Source organism: Haliotis cracherodii, unplaced genomic scaffold (assembly GCF_022045235.1).
Source record: "Haliotis cracherodii isolate W230 unplaced genomic scaffold, xgHalCrac1.p SCAF_13, whole genome shotgun sequence".
NCBI lineage: Eukaryota > Metazoa > Mollusca > Gastropoda > Lepetellida > Haliotidae > Haliotis > Haliotis cracherodii.
The window spans coordinates 4,147,679-4,167,486 of NW_027266268.1; the positions used below are offsets into that span (position 1 = coordinate 4,147,679).

At 42.6% G+C, this 19,808-nt stretch overlaps 2 protein-coding genes across 2 annotated transcripts; one reads left to right on the plus strand and one right to left on the minus strand.

The window, feature by feature from the left end:
* Positions 1-301: 301 nt before the first annotated feature.
* LOC139458753 (uncharacterized) lies at positions 302-7,115 on the minus strand. Its single transcript, XM_071240165.1, has 5 exons — positions 6,994-7,115; positions 5,862-6,007; positions 3,184-3,351; positions 874-959; positions 302-404 (listed from the first exon to the last, which is right to left on the minus strand). Exons 1-5 carry the CDS (start codon positions 7,113-7,115, stop codon positions 351-353), a joined length of 576 nt encoding a protein of 191 aa, XP_071096266.1. The 3' UTR covers positions 302-350.
* Positions 7,116-14,281: 7,166 nt separating this feature from the next.
* On the plus strand, positions 14,282-16,529 carry LOC139458754 (uncharacterized). The gene is made up of 5 exons (XM_071240167.1): positions 14,282-14,343; positions 14,571-14,719; positions 15,088-15,234; positions 15,791-15,828; positions 16,390-16,529. Exons 1-5 carry the CDS (start codon positions 14,282-14,284, stop codon positions 16,498-16,500), a joined length of 507 nt encoding a protein of 168 aa, XP_071096268.1. The 3' UTR covers positions 16,501-16,529.
* The last annotated feature ends 3,279 nt before the right edge of the window (positions 16,530-19,808 follow it).

Here is a 19,808-nt window from a genome sequence, read left to right on the forward strand (position 1 = left end):
TACATTATTCTATCATACCACGGCGTGCGAGCTCGATCAGAGAGAGGAAGTCTAAAGTGATGCAGGGCTGAAGCCACGAACATGGCCATTGTGTTTATCAGCCCCAAATTAGGGACAATCTGGGACTCCCGTCATAGGTTCCTGGTACGCATAGGAACGCACCTTTGTAAAGCGAATAGCGGCGACTTTGATGACTGAGCCATATACATGTATGCGTATGTACATCAAGGCAATAGGACAAGTCCAAGCAACAGATGAGTATGTATCACTTTATTAACAAAGCATTACATTTAGCGTCCTTGCGGTCACGTGACCGTCGGCCCCTTTGTTGCAATGAAGAACATTGCGGATTAGGATGTGGGAGGGGGTTTCCTGTACTTGTAGGCGATGTTGGTATACTTCAGCTGTGTCAACAGAAAGAGTGGGCTTTCCAGTAATTCTCGTTTTCTTTTGCTAATTATATATAACACTTGCAGAGAAAATTGTAAGGCTTTTTCTTAAGTTTATTTAAGCATGACTAGGTCCAGGGCTAAAAAGTTAGATGGGAAATAGTAGCTATGTATTGCGCCGCTTTACTACCCGACATCTACTGATCGCTAACACATAGCTAGGATTCACGCCTTCATCACGTTCTACTGAAGTCTGATGCTGATTTTGCAACGACATCTACAAGCTCTTTTCAGAATGCAAACTTCATAGAATCATGGACATGTTATACCTCATTTGTTACCAAACCATTTACCTTAGAACCTGATGAAAACGTCAGGCCTAGTTACGCATTAGGTATCATCGGATGCGGGAAAGTAAATGCGGAGCAGTACAAAATACAATGTCGCAGCAAAGGTAAAATATTGCTGACGCGTCATGAAATACCTCCGTGGTGTAGACCTTGTTTTCCAAATCCTCCAGGCTGGCCATGAATCCCTGGAAGGCTTCACATACAGACACCTGGCCATCACCTGCAGGCAAACAAATACACTTTATTGCATGCTGACGTCTCATCAATCTTGCATTTACACATTTCTTATCTGCTTGCTGGATGTTTGTGTCGAGCTGGAGGAGCTGGCGGTGCTATGTGTGTTTCTGCTTGCAGGATGTTTGTGTCGAGCTGGAGGAGCTGGCGGTGTTATGTGTGTTTCTGCTTGCTGGATGTTTGTGTCAAGCTGGAGGAGCTGGCGGTGTTATGTGTGTTTCTGCTTGCTGGATGTTTGTGTCAAGCTGGAGGAGCTGGCGGTGTTATGTGTGTTTCTGCTTGCTGGATGTTTGTGTCGAGCTGGAGGAGCTGGCGGTGTTATGTGTGTTTCTGCTTGCTGGATGTTTGTGTCAAGCTGGAGGAGCTGGCGGTGTTATGTTTGTTTCTGCTTGCTGGATGTGTGTGTCGAGCTGGAGTAGCTGGCGGTGTTATGTGTGTTTCTGCTTGCTGGATGTTTGTGTCGAGCTGGAGGAGCTGGCGGTGTAATGTGTGTTTCTGCTTGCAGGATGTTTGTGTCGAGCTGGAGGAGCTGACGGTGTTATGTGTGTTTCTGCTTGCTGTATGTGTGTGTCGAGCTGGAGGAGCTGGCGGTGTTATGTGTGTTTCTGCTTGCTGGATGTTTGTGTCGAGCTGGAGGAGCTGGCGGTGCTATGTGTGTTTCTGCTTGCTGGATGTTTGTGTCGAGCTGGAGGAGCTGGCGGTGCTATGTGTGTTTTTGCTAGCTGGATGTTTGTGTCGAGCTGGAGGAGCTATCGGTGCTATGTGTGTTTCTGGCTGCTGGATGTTTGTGTCGAGCTGGAGGAGCTGGCGGTGTTATGTGTGTTTCTGCTTGCGGGATGTTTGTGTCGAGCTGGAGGAGCTGGCGGTGCTATGTGTGTTTCTGGCTGCTGGATGTTTGTGTCGAGCTTGAGGAGCTGGCGGTGTTATGTGTGTTTCTGCCAGCTGAATGTTTGTGTCGAGCTGGAGGAGCTGGCGGTGCTATGTGTGTTTCTGCTTGCAGGATGTTTGTGTCGAGTTGGAGGAGCTGGCGGTGCTATGTGTGTTTCTGCTAGCTGGATGTTTGTGTCGAGCTGGAGGAGCTGGCGGTGCTATGTGTGTTTCTGCTTGCAGGATGTTTGTGTCGAGCTGGAGGAGCTGGCGGTGTTATGTGTGTTTCTGCTTGCTGGATGTGTGTGTCGAGCTGGAGGAGCTGGCGGTGTTATGTGTGTTTCTGCTTGCTGGATGTTTGTGTCGAGCTGGAGGAGCTGGCGGTGTTATGTGTGTTTCTGCTTGCTGGATGTTTGTGTCGAGCTGGAGGAGCTGGCGGTGTTATGTGTGTTTCTGCTTGCTGGATGTGTGTGTCGAGCTGGAGGAGCTGGCGGTGTTATGTGTGTTTCTGCTTGCTGGATGTGTGTGTCGAGCTGGAGGAGCTGGCGGTGTTATGTGTGTTTCTGCTTGCTGGATGTTTGTGTCGAGCTGGAGGAGCTGGCGGTGTTATGTGTGTTTCTGCTTGCTGGATGTTTGTGTCGAGCTGGAGGAGCTGGCGGTGTTATGTGTGTTTCTGCTTGCTGGATGTTTGTGTCGAGCTTGAGGAGCTGACGGTGTTATGTGTGTTTCTGCTTGCTGTATGTGTGTGTCGAGCTGGAGGAGCTGGTGGTGTTATGTGTGTTTCTGGCTGGATGTTTGTGTCGAGCTGGAGGAGCTGACGGTGTTATGTGTGTTTCTGCTTGCTGGATGTTTGTGTCGAGCTGGAGGAGCTGGCGGTGTTATGTTTGTTTCTGCTTGCTGGATGTGTGTGTCGAGCTGGAGGAGCTGGCGGTGTTATGTGTGTTTCTGGCTGGGTTTTCCGTCAAATGGCTTGCGAAAACTGAAACAAACGCCATTATAACCAACTAATATGAATTATATATTTTATATATTCCATTTTAAAGAAAATTCAAAGGAGCAAATAAATACGTTTTGTTGTTTCGTTATGTTCGAAGTTCAAAACACTGTTGATGCTTTTGGATGAAATCTATCAGCAGAGGTAAGCTAAGAATCTGGGATTCGAACCAATGATCATGTAATTCTTGCATGCCAACGAGATGCAAGTCTATTCAGTGAACTTCGTTTTTTGCATCAGGTGACTGAATCATCCGTGCTCCTTAAACAATGTGACTATAAAATGTAGAGAGTGGATGTCTATGGGAAACTTTGGTACATCAATATTTGCCAAGTTATCGTGAACCCACCATCCTTATCCAACAATTTGAAGGCAGCCGCGTCCTGGTCCGCTACGGTTATCATGAGGTCATTGTTGGAGTCCTGAAGGTCGAAGAGGCGGGCTGCGACGCCTGTGCTGATGTCATATCGCTTCTTCGCAATCATCACGAAGGTGCAACGATCGACTCCTGCGGTAACTACACACGACAAAAAACATACGAAATGTAGGTGTTACAGTCAACCAAAGCATTAGCTGCTCAGGAGAACAACATACGCAATGTAGGTGTTACAATCGATAAAAGCATAAGCTGCTCAGGAAAACAACATACGAAATGTAGGTGTTACAATCGACCAAAGCATTAGCTGCTCAGGAGAACAACATACGAAATGTAGGTGTTACAATCGATAAAAGCATAAGCTGCTCAGGAGAACAACATACGAAATGTAGGTGTTACAATCGATAAAAGCATAAGCTGCTCAGGAAAACAACATACGCAATGTAGGTTTTACAATCGATCAAAGCATTAGCTGCTCAGGAGAACAACATACGAAATGTAGGTGTTACAATCGACCAAAGCATTAGCTGCTCAGGAGAACAACATACGAAATGTAGGTGTTACAATCGACCAAAGCATTAGCTGCTCAGGAGAACAACATACGAAATGTAGGTGTTACAGTCGACCAAAGCATTAGCTGCTCAGGAGAACAACATATGAAACGTAGGTGTTACAATCGAGAAAAGCGTTAACTACGAGGTGTGGGTATAACGATAAACCAAAGCCTCAGCTGCTCAAGACAAGAACATACGAAATGCATGTGTTACAATCGACCAAAGTGTTGGCTGCTCATGGCCAGAACATACGAAATGCAGGTGCAACGATCGACCAAACCGATAACTGTAAACGACAAGAACATTCGAAATATTTGTGTTACGATCGACTTTAGCGTCAGTTGTTGAAGACAAGATCTACGAAATGTAGGTGCAACGATCGACCGCAGCGTTAACTGCTAAAGACAAGAACATACGATATCGTCAGAGTTGGACACATTTTCTTCAAAAGTTATCAGTACATTGTCGCAGACACATCACCGGCCCAAGAAAAATATAAATAGACAAAAGAAATACATATCCATATATTAATTGTATCGTTATACATGAATATTCGTCTATGATTGTATTTGTATTGTAAAAGGTCATCTGGTTTCAGCTGCCATAATTCGCTGAGCAGACTTGTGCCCCTTTGCTATGCAAGGATCCGTCGCTCGTGGGTATACGTTTCATATTTTCCACAAATCAATTCGACTTACCCTTTTTTATAATTCGTTGTTCTGATTTACTGCCACGTTTTATGTGGGCCAGCGTATTTGTCAATCCCTGACGACGTTCTAATACTCGCTACAATACGATTATCTAAAAATGTTCCTTTATTATTTTCATTACAAATCCGCCGAACACACATTTTGCAATTAACACATTAAACAAATGTGAACAGATTTCAATGTTAACAATGTCTTTAATCAACCAATATACGAACGGAAGTAAATCAATTATAGAATATTCCCGACAGGAGACGCGTGACGATTAGGGGTAGAATAGGTCTTCAGCAACACATGCTTGCCGTAAAAGGCGACTATGCTTGTCGTCAGAGGCGACTAACGGGATCGGGTGGTCAGGCTCGCTGACTTGGTTGATACATGTCATCCATCCCAATTACATCCCAATTGCTCATGATATTAATCACTGGATTGTCTGGTCCAGACTCGATTATTTACAGGCCGCAGTGATAATGCTGGAATATTGCTGAGTGCGGCGTTAAACGACAAAACAAACAAACCAAATCCAGACAGGACGTTATTAAAGATATGGGGCAATTTCATATTTATTGAGAACACCGCGGTTTTTAAAAAAAGACCGTCGACAAACCGAATGAGGCGCTCATAAAATCAGTACGACGAGGCCTCCTGAAAGACTGATCGTATGCCTCGTGTATAAAATGTATTCATATCGTTAATAACGTGTTATGATTTAACGTCACATCAGTGAAACCGGAGTCTGGTAACAACAACAAAAACATTCACCAATAAAATGATCATAATGAGGACAAAAAGGTATCGTCAATATAAGGATTTCAAACAGAGCAAACCATGATATGTGGTTATTCCTAGTGTGATATTATTCGGTTTACATCGATATTTGGATATATTATGGTGTATGAAACAGAAAGATTTTGATGAATTGCTTGATCGGCACTTTATACATATTCATGCACCGCAGATGAATGTCTCATCCTTGTGCACCTCATTGTAGCATTTTAGGTGAGTAATTTGTTTTTAACTTCATGTCATATGTCGGCGTGTAACATTTATGTCATGCAGGCTGTAGATGTCCATCACTCACATTAATACACAAACGGATGTATTGCTGTCTCATCATCAGAGTGAATGCGGAATGTAAAAGAACGATCGGCTGATCCTTGCACAGCAAAGGGGACTAACTCTGCACTGTGAGTTATGGCAGGGGAGCCCACAAGACCTTTGCTATTTGGGGATTGGAAATATTACGTATAACGCTTCTAGAGTAGCTCCAGAGGCTGCAATGTGTTCCCACTACACCGTCGGGTAAGGTGTCAAGCCAATGTAGCAAAAGTAGTGATCGCGCAAGGTCGTAATGTGATTCTGAATAACCTGTTTTTGAACAAATACTTACGGTTAAGGTCACTGTCGAAGGTAGCTGCAACAGTTGGGTCCCTCGTTTCGGCGGAAGTGACGTAGCCATCTTTGTTGGTGTCGAAAGCTTTGATGTCAGCCAGAAGTTGACGCGTGTCAACATCAGTCATGGGTTTGCTGGAGAGCCTGCGAGAATACAAAATGATGGAGTCAGGCGTCACATTAGATTATGTTTATTAACTCACACATTAAACCACCGGACCTAAAATAAACAAAATCCCACATATACAAGAAAAATGACTTGATGTAACCAAGATTTAGTCTTGAGGTAGAAACTGTTTTTCTCTGCTAAAATATTTTCACTCTAAAAAATTTTTTTTTAATTGCTTTGTTTTCTTTGGATATTATTGGTACTGAAACTCTGACGGCATGGGGGCCCTAGGTACCAGAATGTTCCCAGTAGCTCATGGTTGTCAGGGGCGACTCAAAGCACGATTCCCACTACATAATAAGCATGCGTTCCTAAATTACTATCACGTGTGACGAGACATGGTGTTCGCGAAACGATGATCATATCCTACCCACCAGGTAAGAAGATAAGTTCTGATTACCTTAAGAGGAACGCAGACCGGAGGCTATAACTATTTTGCTGAATTCCACGAGCACGAAGATGGTGCTGACAAACCAAAGATCAAAATCTGATCACTACCAGCGTATCCTGGTACGGTTATGGAACCAAACCGTTGCCAAGCCGGTAGTATTTCTTTGGATAACCACCAGAGTCGGTAAAATAAAACTTTAGTAAAACTTCGCCAAAGCCAGGGCGCTTCTATTAAAATAGCATGACGTTATAAATGTACAATAACATCAACGAGAGACCGGAGCACGAGTGGCTCAGTTGTCTAAGATATGCAGATGTGTGTCTCATATTTTGTGCCGGGGCCGTATTGTCGTGGGTTCGAATCCCACATTCCTTCTAACTATCACCCATGGTTTTGCAGCACCATACCAGTGCTCGCGGGTTTCTCAAGAGTGGTAAGCGTCTAACACGTGCATCACTTCATTCTTTTCTCCCACAGCAGACTGACACACGAGGCGTTCTGGTACTTACACGCTGTAGTTATTATAAATGTACGACTATTGGAATTTAAATACTAATCTGTCGTTCCCACCTGCCCTTGGTTTGGATTTGGAAGTCGCCGCATTCTGTCATCTTGTTGTCGCTGAACCAGCTTTCCATGGCAGAGACAGAACCCACGACTAGGGCCAGACACAACAACGCTCTGTACATCATCTGTGTTGGGTTTACAAAAGCTTAGTTTTTTACTCCAAAGGCATATTGTTATTTAGCAGCACAACAAAACAATGAAGAATACCCAAAACATATATTCACACTAATTCTGCAAGACGTTAAAACGTTATTTATTATACATACATTACGTTGGTGATATTGATAAATTATTTTAACGAATGATAATGAGTGATATACACACTAACATAAGAACACAATTTTCCCGAACATTTTCACAAAAAGGTCTTAAAACATTCTTGAATAGCACAGTTTAACTGAACAGATTTAAAGTCAACCACATGACAACAGACATCAACAGCAAAAAAATGGACATTCTATATAACTCACACTGATTAGGATTTCTATGTTAATAATACTTAACAAAGCTTTAAACCGAAGTGGATGCCCAGTTCATTTCGAGCTCACCTTCATTCTCGACCCTTCTAGCGAGCAACTGCAGAGCCAGGCTTGGTGGGTTAGTTTCTTGGAGCAGAGCCCTGCTTTGCTTGTTAGTCAGCAAACTCAACCTATCAATCAAAGTGGGGCTCTAGACAGGACGCACATCCGTACGTATTTGCAATATTTAGTGCTGGGATTATTTGCCGTGTTGGTCCGGCAGTGCCTTCTACGTCTAAACTAAACACTGATATTCGTTTAGTGTACCGTCGGTCGTGGTGACCTTTTGTTCGGGTATCAGACAAGAAAATAAGAATCTGGGGTTTAATTGAATGTTTGCATGCAACCGTTACATTGAGGGTTAGTAGGGTTTTGCACCGCTTTTAGCACAATTCCGGCCATTTTGCAAGAATGGGATTCACGGACGTCTAAAAAATCAGTGTTAAATCAATTAAATCTTTTGCCATTTTTACTATCAAGCATCCTCCCTCTCTTATTTACTTAATCTTTTACTGACAATTACTTCATATAAGCGACAAAACCCGTTACATGTTCGTTCTCTCTCTCTCTCTCTCTCTCTCTCTCTCTCTCTCTCTCTCTCTCTCTCTCTCTCTCTCTCTCTCTCTCTCTCTCTCTCTCTCGTATGAGATGTCATTTATAAAATCCCAATCTCAATTGCGTAGATCGTTGCTCAGGTTGTCAATCACTCATGTTGTCAATCGGGGCGAACCTCGGATCCGATCCCAGACATCACATTCTGTACGCATTCAGGGCGACTTTGGCCAATGTACAACCCATTCACCTACTCCAACGGCGCAGGAAATACTGTTTCGTTATCTTAACCCTTGAGACGTGAACAGTTTTTAATCTGGATATTTTGTACACTGTGGATAGTGTGCCATGACCCTCCCCCTTCCCCCTTAATTCTACAAACTGCAAGTCATTTAGAGCGCAGAAAACTGAACCTGTGTTTCTATCAACGTAAATATTTATATACTTAAGGTATTGTGAGTAAATATGAAAAATGATGATCCCCGGATGGCATGAGTGTATGTCGTGATGCACAGTCACGGTGCAGATTGGTGCAGCTTGTGATCTCTATACGTGCATCATGCATTACCATGTATGGAAAATATGAATCACTGTAGAAGTACCCACAGTCAGGCATCACTATGTGTGGCAAACTTTTATACGTACTTTTTGGATGAGGTAGGGGCAGCCATGAGTGTTTCGGAATTGCCTAATTGTTTGTTGACTGCCATGCACTCTTAGTTATTTTACCAAATATGAAGCATAAAGTCAGAAATACACACTGTAAGCACTCAACCATTCACTGAGTGCAACACATATTATAGAGATAGTACCAATGCAGCCTCACATATTCACAACGGTCATATAGACACAACGGTCATATAGACACAACGGTCATATAGACACAACGGTCATACAGACACAACGGTCATACAGACACAACGGTCATACAGACACAACGGTCATTTATACACAACGGTCACATATTCACAACGGTCACATATTCACAACGGTCATATAGACACAACGGTCATATAGACACAACAGTCATATAGACACAACAGTCATATAGACACAACGGTCATATAGACACAACGGTCACATATTCAAAACGGTCATATAGACACAACAGTCATATAGACACAACAGTCATATAGACACAACAGTCATATAGACACAACGGTCACATATTCACAACGGTCATATAGACACAACGGTCATACAGACACAACGGTCATATAGACACAACGGTCATATAGACACAACGGTCATACAGACACAATGGTCATACAGACACAACGGTCATATAGACACAAAGGTCATATAGACACAACGGTCATACAGACACAACGGTCATACAGACACAACGGTCATATAGACACAACGGTCACAGACACAAATGCACGCAAACAAATCCATGCAGATGACCCTGTAGTTAAAGTGGCAGCTACACATTCATTCAGACACCCAAGCAGTCATACAGACACCCAAGCAGTCATACAGACACCCAAGCAGTCATACAGACACCCAAGAAGTCATACAGACACCCAAGCAGTCATACAGACACCCAAGCAGTCATACAGACACCCAAGCAGTCATACAGACACCCGAGTAGTCATACAGACACCCAAGCAGTCATACAGACACCCAAGAAGTCATACAGACACCCAAGCAGTCATACAGACACCCAGGCAGTCATACAGACACCCAAGATGTAAAAAAGACAAGTACGCAGTCATACGGAGATCCATGCAGTCATACAGACACCCAAGCAGTCATACAGACACCCAAGAAGTCATACGGAGATCCATGCAGTCATACAGACACCCAAGTAGCCATACAGACACCCAAGCAGTCATACAGACACCCAAGCAGTCATACAGACACCCAAGTAGTCATACAGACACCCAAGCAGTCATACAGACACCCAAGAAGTCATACAGACACCCAGGCAGTCATACAGACACCCAAGATGTAAAAAAGACAAGTACGCAGTCATACGGAGATCCATGCAGTCATACAGGAAACCATGCAGTCTTACAGGAAACTTTGCAGTAAGACAGGACACGATACAGTCATACAGACACTCATGCAGTCATACAGTTACCCATGCAGTCATACATTCACACAGAAAAAAATGCTGTCGTACAGGAAAACATGCAGTCGAACGACAGCCATGCAGTCATACAGAAAAGCGTTCTCACGTCACACCATGCAGTCACACGGATAACCATGCCGTCAAACGGACAAGCATTCATTTATACCACGCAGGAATACATGCCGTCATAAAGACGAACATGCAATCATAAAATCAGACATTGTGGCATATCGATAACCATGTCCTTTAGATATCCACTCTGTCATGCAGACATGATCTAGTTGTCATTCATTTCAATAACGAGATTCGGTGAACGTTTATAGCACGAGGCTGCCGGACGTTGTGAAGTCAAGAATGTGCCACCAAGTACAAATGCCCTGTGTCCAGGTCAAAGCGACTTATGACAAGTATAAGTCTGTCCAGCTGAACAATAGAATACCCCTTCAGTGTTGTCATCACAGAACTCTTCAGCCGACCTGTCCGGGGTTAGAGCACACGAAGCATACCTTCTGAGTTTGGGGAGGTGAAACAGGTCGACATTGTGCATTTGACCAATTAGGCTATTAAACTAGATACATGTAGGTTCAACCATGTTTATCTTGCCAGTCAATACAGATTTCGTACCAAGCTGATCCTGTTTTAGGTGTATGACTACAGATATGTTCAACTCTGTGTGCATTTATATATACATACCGTCTCCGACCATTTTGTCAATTTGATAAAATATAAAACTTTTTTTTACTTCTTTCACTTCATTTATTGGCAATTCATTTCATGATTTATGTATACAATATTATATTCTGTACAATAAAACATTTATATACATTAATTACATAATAAACATTACATTGATGACATAGATAAGATGAAGACACATGCAACAAGAGCGGTCAGTGGCGAAGATCAGCATTCTGTTGTCCACTCAGTCATCCTTCAGCAGGAACTGTTCGAAGTATTAACCATCCGCTGTGAAAAGGCCTTGTCTGATGGTCGGTCTCTCCGGAAGAACGGATCTTCTTGTTCGACGCGTTTTAAATGTTGGCATCTGGGAGACTACATGAGCTCCAGTTTGATGTCCTCTTCATCCAACATAGATGGCATGGGATCAAGAGATGACTTTGGCTAAGATGTGGATGCTCGCTAGAGTCTGCCTCACCTGAAATGAATAAATATTATAATAATAACAACAGTCCTTGAAATACTTTCCATAATAACACATTATTAGTATTACTATGTGTTACTGAACCATGGTTCACATGACATTTCAAATCAATAAACATCTTCAATAAAAACAAAATCTTGCTGAATGATGGCTATTTCTTATCCACTCTGTATTTTATATATGCATCTAGTAAAAGAACATCCAATAAAAGTATTAGTAAACTTGTTACTGTTTGTTTATTATTTGTGTTAGACCGCCTCCGTGGTCTAGTGGTAGAGCGTCCGCCCGGAGAGCGGAAGGTCCGCTGTTTGATCCCCGGCCGCGTCATACCAAAAGACGTTAAAAGATGGTACTTGTTGTTACCCTGTCTGGCGCTCGGCATTAAGGGGCTAAAACAAGGACTGGTCGGCTCGGAGTCAGTATACTGTGTCTGAGTGGGGTATTCATGTTAAACTGCGGCATGGTATCTCAGTGAGCTAGCACTATATATCGGCATCAGTCCTGACTAGTACAAGCAGCCACACAACATACACACACACACACACACACACATACACACACACACACACACACACGTGCATGCACGTCGCTATATAAGTGCAATAATCTTGGACGCGACGTTAAACCCAATTTCATCTCACCTCACCTTATTTGTGTTATTGTGGTAATATATTTGTAACAGATTATTTAATTTATGAACGACACTTACCTTCATGTCATTCTGAAAAGCGGTTGATTGTGGTCATTGCTAACCATTGTGACGATGTCGCCTAATGTTGAAGCAGTCGATACACACGTCTTTGTCAAAGCAGCGCCAGGAAATCCAGTCACGATTTCTTCTATAGCGTCTGAAAATAGCCTCTCCTGCACATAGACATCTACCTCCACAAGCTGCTGGAATAAACTTCTGATGCCATCTACTTCTGATGTCTCGAGCTCATCTTCGACTTTCGTAACTGACACTTGAACTTAAAAATATATTTTGCAATGATCATGTTTGATGTTGATTAGTTAATCTATCAAAAAAACAATAACAACTCAATGGGCTGCATCTATGATGCCTCAAAACAACTCAGGTAACATCAAAGGCAATGAAAGGTCTACTTCGTGTGTGTAGTTCAAAATCCCAAAGGTTTCTTCGTATGCAGACACCCTATCCGGCGTGTCTAAGTACAGGCTTTATTGGGTCTGGTTTGTTTTAGGGTGGACAAGAAATGGCAATTATGTAGAAGCGCCTTTGGTGTTCTCTTTAATCCAGTTACTCTTACCTTGATTCATTAACACAGATCCACGTCGTTCTGAAAACAAAAACAGAAACATGCAAGTACATTTTCCTATTTAATAAATAGATAGAAAATATTTGACTTAAAAATCTAATTTTTGATGTCATAAAAATCAAGTATTTCAGTCTGTTCTACGATTTTCGAGCGTTGAGGATGGAAATATTTCTCTTGCACATTTGTGAGGAGAAATGGCTAAATGTATTGTTTCTTGTCAGCTCGGGATTTATTTAGATTATATAATTCGGATGAACTTTTTTCACTGTAAAATTAGCAATAGTATTGCTTACATGGATGTATCAAATTCCAGCTGATTGTTTTAATACACTCAAGTCCAACGAACGAACTTTTCTCCCTTGTGAGAACCTCGATGTACATGCAACTCGGCAAGCACTGCAGTAAAACGAATGTTGGAAGGATACAATGTCAAGGCATAACTTGACCCATAACTCGAATACCGACTGGACAGAGCCTTTACCTGATGTTTGTTTCTGTGTTGTTTAACGTCGCACTTGAAGCGGTTGCCTGTAAATAATAAGTCTTGGCCAGATGCCCAAATGATTGTTACTAACGATTGACGCCTTCCGTATACTCTCTCTCGCTCTCTGTGATTTTGTAGTCATTTAGTCATCCGTTTTGTTTAGTTCTGTACTCTCTCTTTTGTTTAGTTCTTGTAAAAGCGTAAACGGACACGATTCTCAGCTAAAGTTAGCAAAACGTGGACACCCCTCCTCTGGACCCTCACCTGGCAAAACTCCAAGCGCCTACCTCCAATTGGGGCGGAGCTAGCTGCAGTGTGAATAGTCTAAAACGGATCTGGCCAAAGCTAGAGTCGTTATCCAGTGCATTCAGACAGGTTCGTACTTTTCGTATTTTACTAAACTACCTTACAACACAGTTCAATGATAATCTTGTATAGATGTAATTAACTTATTCATTCCCGCTGGTATGATACCGTTTGACAATATCACATAGAGAGTATAACTCCTGATACAACGACTATAATTAATGGGTTTTCCCTCTAACACATCGTGGATAAATTGTTTCCGAAAGCCCTGCTTGATTATGTTGCTGTTTTAAGTGTTTAGGGGGCACGGGTGTCCCAGTCGTCTATTTGTGAAATATCTCTGTCTGTGATCCATATTACTCCGTCATAAGCGAATTTAGAAGTTGGGGTAGATGAGTTGACATTATCATATAGATCATTGATCATGATGTTAAAGAGGGTTAGGGGTATAACGCTGCCATTGTCCAGTGACATAGGATCAGATTGACCTGGTAAGCAGGAAGCTGTCTGTGAAGTTTGCCATGTTTCCTTCAACTCCATTTCGTGCTAGTTTTGTGAGGACTCCGTCATGCCATACCATGTCGAAGGCTTTGCTGAAGTCCAGAAATACTGCGACTGCAGGGTATTGCCTGTTTAATTGAGCTTTTTTATTTCATTTTCGGGTCTTAATATATGATCAATGAGTGTCCCTTCTTGAAGCCGCTTTGATCAGGTTTGATGTGGTTGCCGGTTTTAACAACAACAATCCTGTGTGACAACTGAGAAAACATTCAGTTTGATGAACTGTGTACCCCGATGGTGTGACTTATGTTCGTGTTATCGACCAATACATTGCTACTCAGCTCATACGCAATGACACTGCACAGGTCCTGTCAAATAGAAACGTTATTACTTGCCTGTGTTTTATTTCACAGAATGCTTGCCCTTCGACTCACCGTGTCCGCCCTCCTCTTCTGTGGGACCTGTGGTTTCTCGAGGTATATCAAGACATTCACCCAAACTGTAACACCTGATTTGAAAAATATTCTAAATAAGCTGTTATCATACTACAATTACTACGATTACATCCCATAATACCAAACATCCCCGGGGATCCGTTAGAACAGATCCCCATCAATCTATTCTTGTCGTAAAGGGCGAATTAATTTACCGGGTGGTCTTGATCGGTAACTGTTATCACTCACTCACTCACTCACTTTTGAAGGTTTGGGTTTAACCTAATCAACCACTGCAACCCTCCTGAGCAGCTTGTGGGGAAGTTCTGTGCTGCTTTGCTGGACAACGACGTCAACGGCGACGGCAGAGTGGACGGCAGTGACGTCGCCAAAGACGTCCTGTATTACAACTACGACGGTAATCTCTGTTTAGTGACCGACCATTTCATAACCTGGAAGGTCGGTTGTGTCTTATTACATTAATGGCATGATCAAGTACCGTAGAAAAAGTAAAAAAGACTCCACCATCTGAGGCTGCAATCTAACATTGAGGATGTTTTACCTTTTCTTTGTTCCAGCTTTCCTTATTCTTAAGAATACCATATTAGGTCAAACCCGTGCTCATGTTAAAATATCAGAAAAAACGTTTCCTGAAAACGTCTAAAATCAGGGTTTTTTTACATATTTTAGCCTCATTTCTACATTTTGTGTTTGGTAACAATATGGCTATGATTGTGGAGCACGATATTTGAGAAAAAACTTGGTATTTTATAATTTGACCTGCAGATGACCTTTGCATCATGCAAGAGTGGGAGGTCGTGACGAGATGGACGTGTAGGTACGGCTTCTCCGACCAATACGGCCTATTCATGTTCAAATTATTCGACGCCAACCAAGATGGCCTTGCGACCGCAGACGACTTCAAGACATTAAGTAAGATATATTTAAGATTTGTGTCCTTTCGCTTGTGGTTTCAGCGGGCGGCATTCAGTGTAACGTCTAACGATTTAATGAACCATGAAATATCTATTACAGTAACATTTCTGTCCAGAACAGGCTAAGTGGATCGCAATGTCCCTGTCTTACAACGTCGGAATGACGAACTAAACTGACAGAGAACATCATGAAAACGCCACATTGTGTTTGTGCCCAAGTAAAACTAGTGTCCGAAATGATTTGTGAAATAGTTTGATTCAAGGTGCCCAACCTGCAACATTACCTACTAAAATAAACGCATGAACCTGAAGTCCAACTAAACAGGTACCAACAATAGGTGCCTGAAACATCGTGTATTTCGAAAGAGCCGCATAGGGTCAAATGGAAACAATTTGGGACCTGTCTGACCATGTGTCATCGTACCCGACGGCGTGAGTCGCTGCTCATGGAGTTAATCCCGTGTGAACAATGGTTATTAACAGACAATCGCGATTTAGCTGGAATTTAAAGGGACGTAAAGCAACATTCACTTACTTTTTCATCTAATTTTCAGATTTCACCAATGCCGACTTCCTATCGGCGCAATACACTGTAAGTAAATCAACAGTCAGGATATAAAGAAGGTCGATAATGCGAATAATTCGCAAACAAACCAAGTCATTATTTTCAAGGAGTGTTAACCATTGTTTTCTTCATTTACTTAATTAAGATATAGTTTTAACGAAGTTATATAAGTCCCTTTACACACACCACTCTCCGATATCAGTATTGTAATTTCATGACATGTGATAATGTCACTGGTTTAGTAATATAAACGTTCATTTCGAATACCTTCCCATATGCCCATAGACCAGATGCTCAAGCGTTCACTCGTCACGTCGGTTCCCTTCATTTGTAGGAAGCCCATTGTTGGTGTACCCTGTCCAGATTTGACATGAATATTGTGAAAGCGGCATAACACAGCAATCACTCACGCTACTTATTCCGGTAGTCATGGGTTCGAATTAAACGTTGATTGCCTGTGTTACTTGCATATTTTATCACACATTAAACAGTGACCGAAGTAGTATCATGTACTACCCAAAGAGCGATAGTTATCCATTTCACTCACTCACTCACTCACTCACTCACTCACTCTCCTCCTGTCTTCAGCGTTTCAAGAACATGTACTGCGGTGACCCGAAAAACAGGGAGAACCCCGTTGACCGAGTCCAGTGTGCCGAGGTGAATGCAATGAAACCAGAGGACGTCAAATGTACATAAGAAGGACCCACATTCACCTGTAATGTAGAAACGTCAATAAAGCTGTTGGTAATAGCAAGTGTTTTGTCCTCCCTTGGGAAACTGTCAATGACGCCATCATCGCCGGGTGTATGTTTCTTTGTAAGAGAAGGCCTCCGTGGTCGAGTGGTAGAGCGTCTGCCTGTAGAGCGGAAGGCCCGGGGTTCGATTCCCGCCGCGTCATACCAATTGACGTTAAAAAATGGTACTTGTTGTTACCCTGTCTAGCGCTCGGCATTAAGGGCTGGTGGGCACGGAGTGAGTATACTGTGTCTGAGTGAGGTATTCGTGTTAAACTGTGGCATTGTATCCCGGTGGGCTAGCATTGTAAAATAGGCTTTTCTCCGGATAAGCACACACACACACACGCACGCACGCACGCACGCACGCACACACACACACACACACACACACACACACACACACACACTCGTGCAGGTCGCTACTTAAGCGCAATAATCTTGACCGGAACGTTAAATCTCACCTTACCTCACCTACTTTGGTCGATGTTGCTTGTAGAGATTGTAGTGATTGCGGGGCGGTGGAGTAGTCCAGAGGTTAAGGCGTTCGATCGTCACACCGAAGCCCCGGGTTCGATTCTTACGTGGTTGTGGTGTCCCCTGATGTGATACAGCTGGAGTCTTGCTAAAGGCGGACGAAAACCATACTCATATACTCCCTTGTAGTCATTGATCAATATTCCCCAAACAAATTTAGAACTGGACAAAACAGAAATCTTTAGATGTCTTTGGAGCTCTATATTTGTTCATATACTTAAACATGCTTGAAGTGCAAATATCGTCAATTCCCGAGGGAAAAATTCATTGCATTCGTAGAAAGTATTTAAATGTCCAAGTGAAAGTGTAAAAATCACACACTCCGTAAACGGAATTAAAAAACCTATTTGGAATACATATATCGGCATTCACGTACCCCTAAAGGTAATATAAATATCGGAGGTCCGGTCAGGAAGAAAAGGGGAAATAGACACATTTTCATTAAAGTTATCGTTGTCTCCAGAAACCATGCAAAAACGTCTCGATTCCAGATGGTGCATATTGTCTTGAGACAATCATATCTATTGTTAATTATAATTTTATGCGTGTGTGTAATACCGACGGATAAAACACTTTGAAAATAAATCAATATCAAATGTGATCTGGTCTTATAGAATCAATAAGGATTATTTTGTTCATGAAATTCTTCAATAGTCCACCAGTCAACTCTCGTCGAGCAATATTCCTGCAGCTCCAGCATTTTGAGGTACAGTGAGCATGCTCTTTCTACCAGTATTTCAAAGATGATCATGATATTGAGTCTTATTGAATATGGAACGGGTTTTGTCGCTTGTAATAGAGAGGTTGATTAGTAAAATTGGCAAAAGATTTCATTGTTTTAACGCTGTTGTTTTAGCCGTCCGAGAGAGAGAGAGAGAGAGAGAGAGAGAGAGAGAGAGAGAGTACAGAACTAAACAAAACGGATGTCTAAATGACTACAAAATCAGAGAGAGAGAGAGAGAGAGAGAGAGAGAGAGAACTGAACAAAACAGATGACTACAAAATCAGGGAGAGAGAGTATACAGAAGGCGTCAATTGTGTGACGCATGGTTGTCTGTATGCCTACATGGTGTCTGTGTGACGCATGGTTGTCTGTATGCCTACATGTTGTCTGTGTGACGCATGGTTGTCTGTGTGCCTACATGGTGTCTGTGTGACACATGGTTGTCTGTATGCCTACATGTTGTCTGTGTGACGCATGGTTGTCTGTGTGCCTACATGGTGTCTGTGTGACGCATGGTTGTCTGTATGCCTACACTATTTCCTGTACGACTGCACGAGTACAAAACTAAACAAAACGGGTTGCCTGATAATTGCTGGTTCTACAATACCATACCTGTCACTAAGAAGATCGTGGCATTTCAGGGGGAGATACGAACGCAATCGTTTCTAAACGGTTGCTGACATATGCGTCTCAGTTATCAAACAGGTGAGGTCATGTTGACCTGTTGAGGAATGTTCTCAGGGTGAGGCAAATATATAACCCTCAACTGTTTTCAAACAGGGTTACGCTGACAAATTATAAGGCACTATGCTGGTACTTGCCACTGAACCAATCTATACTTTCTATGGGCAGTAAGACATGGGATGGAGTTTTACTTGTTCACAGTACGACCAGGTGGGAGGATTTTTCTTTTTCCTAGTTAGACCTCATTCCTTCTATGAAATTCCCTTTTGAGACTAAATTTGGACTTGTTTCAAACGTCAACTCGAAGACAAGAACTGAAACCTCGCATTATGGATGACGGGAAATGGACCCAGAACCTCCTGATCAGTGGTTAGGCACTCTAACCATTAGACCACAGAACTGGTTAAAAATTGGTGGTTCACTTGAAAGTACCACCGAAGGAGCTGTTCAAAATATTGTCACGTCATCTTATCCCTTGAAACCCTTGATCTAGCTTTTAACCTGGATATCCTGACACAGCACTTTGGCCTGTCCTTTACTTCTTGAAACTGCAAGTCATATAGAGCACCTGCAGATTAGACCTGTCTTTCTATCAACGTAAATATGTGCTTACTTTATACTTTGTAGATGACACATATATATTTCAACACGGGCGAAAATGTTGATTCCTCAGTAGAGTAGATCACAAATACACCATGCATCAGCTGAGTCAATGTGTGACCTGGCTAAATGTGTGTCAGCGGGACCTAGGACCCAGGACCCAGGACCCAGGGGTATTAAACGCTTATCATGGTCTTTTAGCCACTGGGGAAAATGGCCCAGACTCGATTATTTAAAGGCTGCATTTACAGAGTTCCATCATTCACGCACTACATGACTCTGAGTTACCCCAATATGAACATTAAGAACATCAGAGCTTAGTGTCCAAAGTGGACTCTAAATCAGCTTTATTTTACCATATCTGTGACAACCCCAGCCACATTGGGCCCCGAGAAGATCCGGGATGGAATAGGTCTTCAGCAACCCATGCTTGCCGTAAAAGGCGACTATTGTTGTCGTAAGAGGCGACTAACGGGATCGGGTGGTCAGGCTCGCTGATTTAGTTGACGCATGTCATCGTATCCGAATTGCGTGGATCGATGCCAACGGTGTCGATCACTAGGTTGTCTGGTCCAGACACGATTATTGACATACCGCCTCATATAGCTGGTATATTGCCGAGTGCAGCGTTAAACAACAAACAACAAACAAACAAGGCATAGAGTGGGACAACATCAAACCCCTACAACCAGACTTCAAGATTAGGAATTCCAAAGAGCAATCCA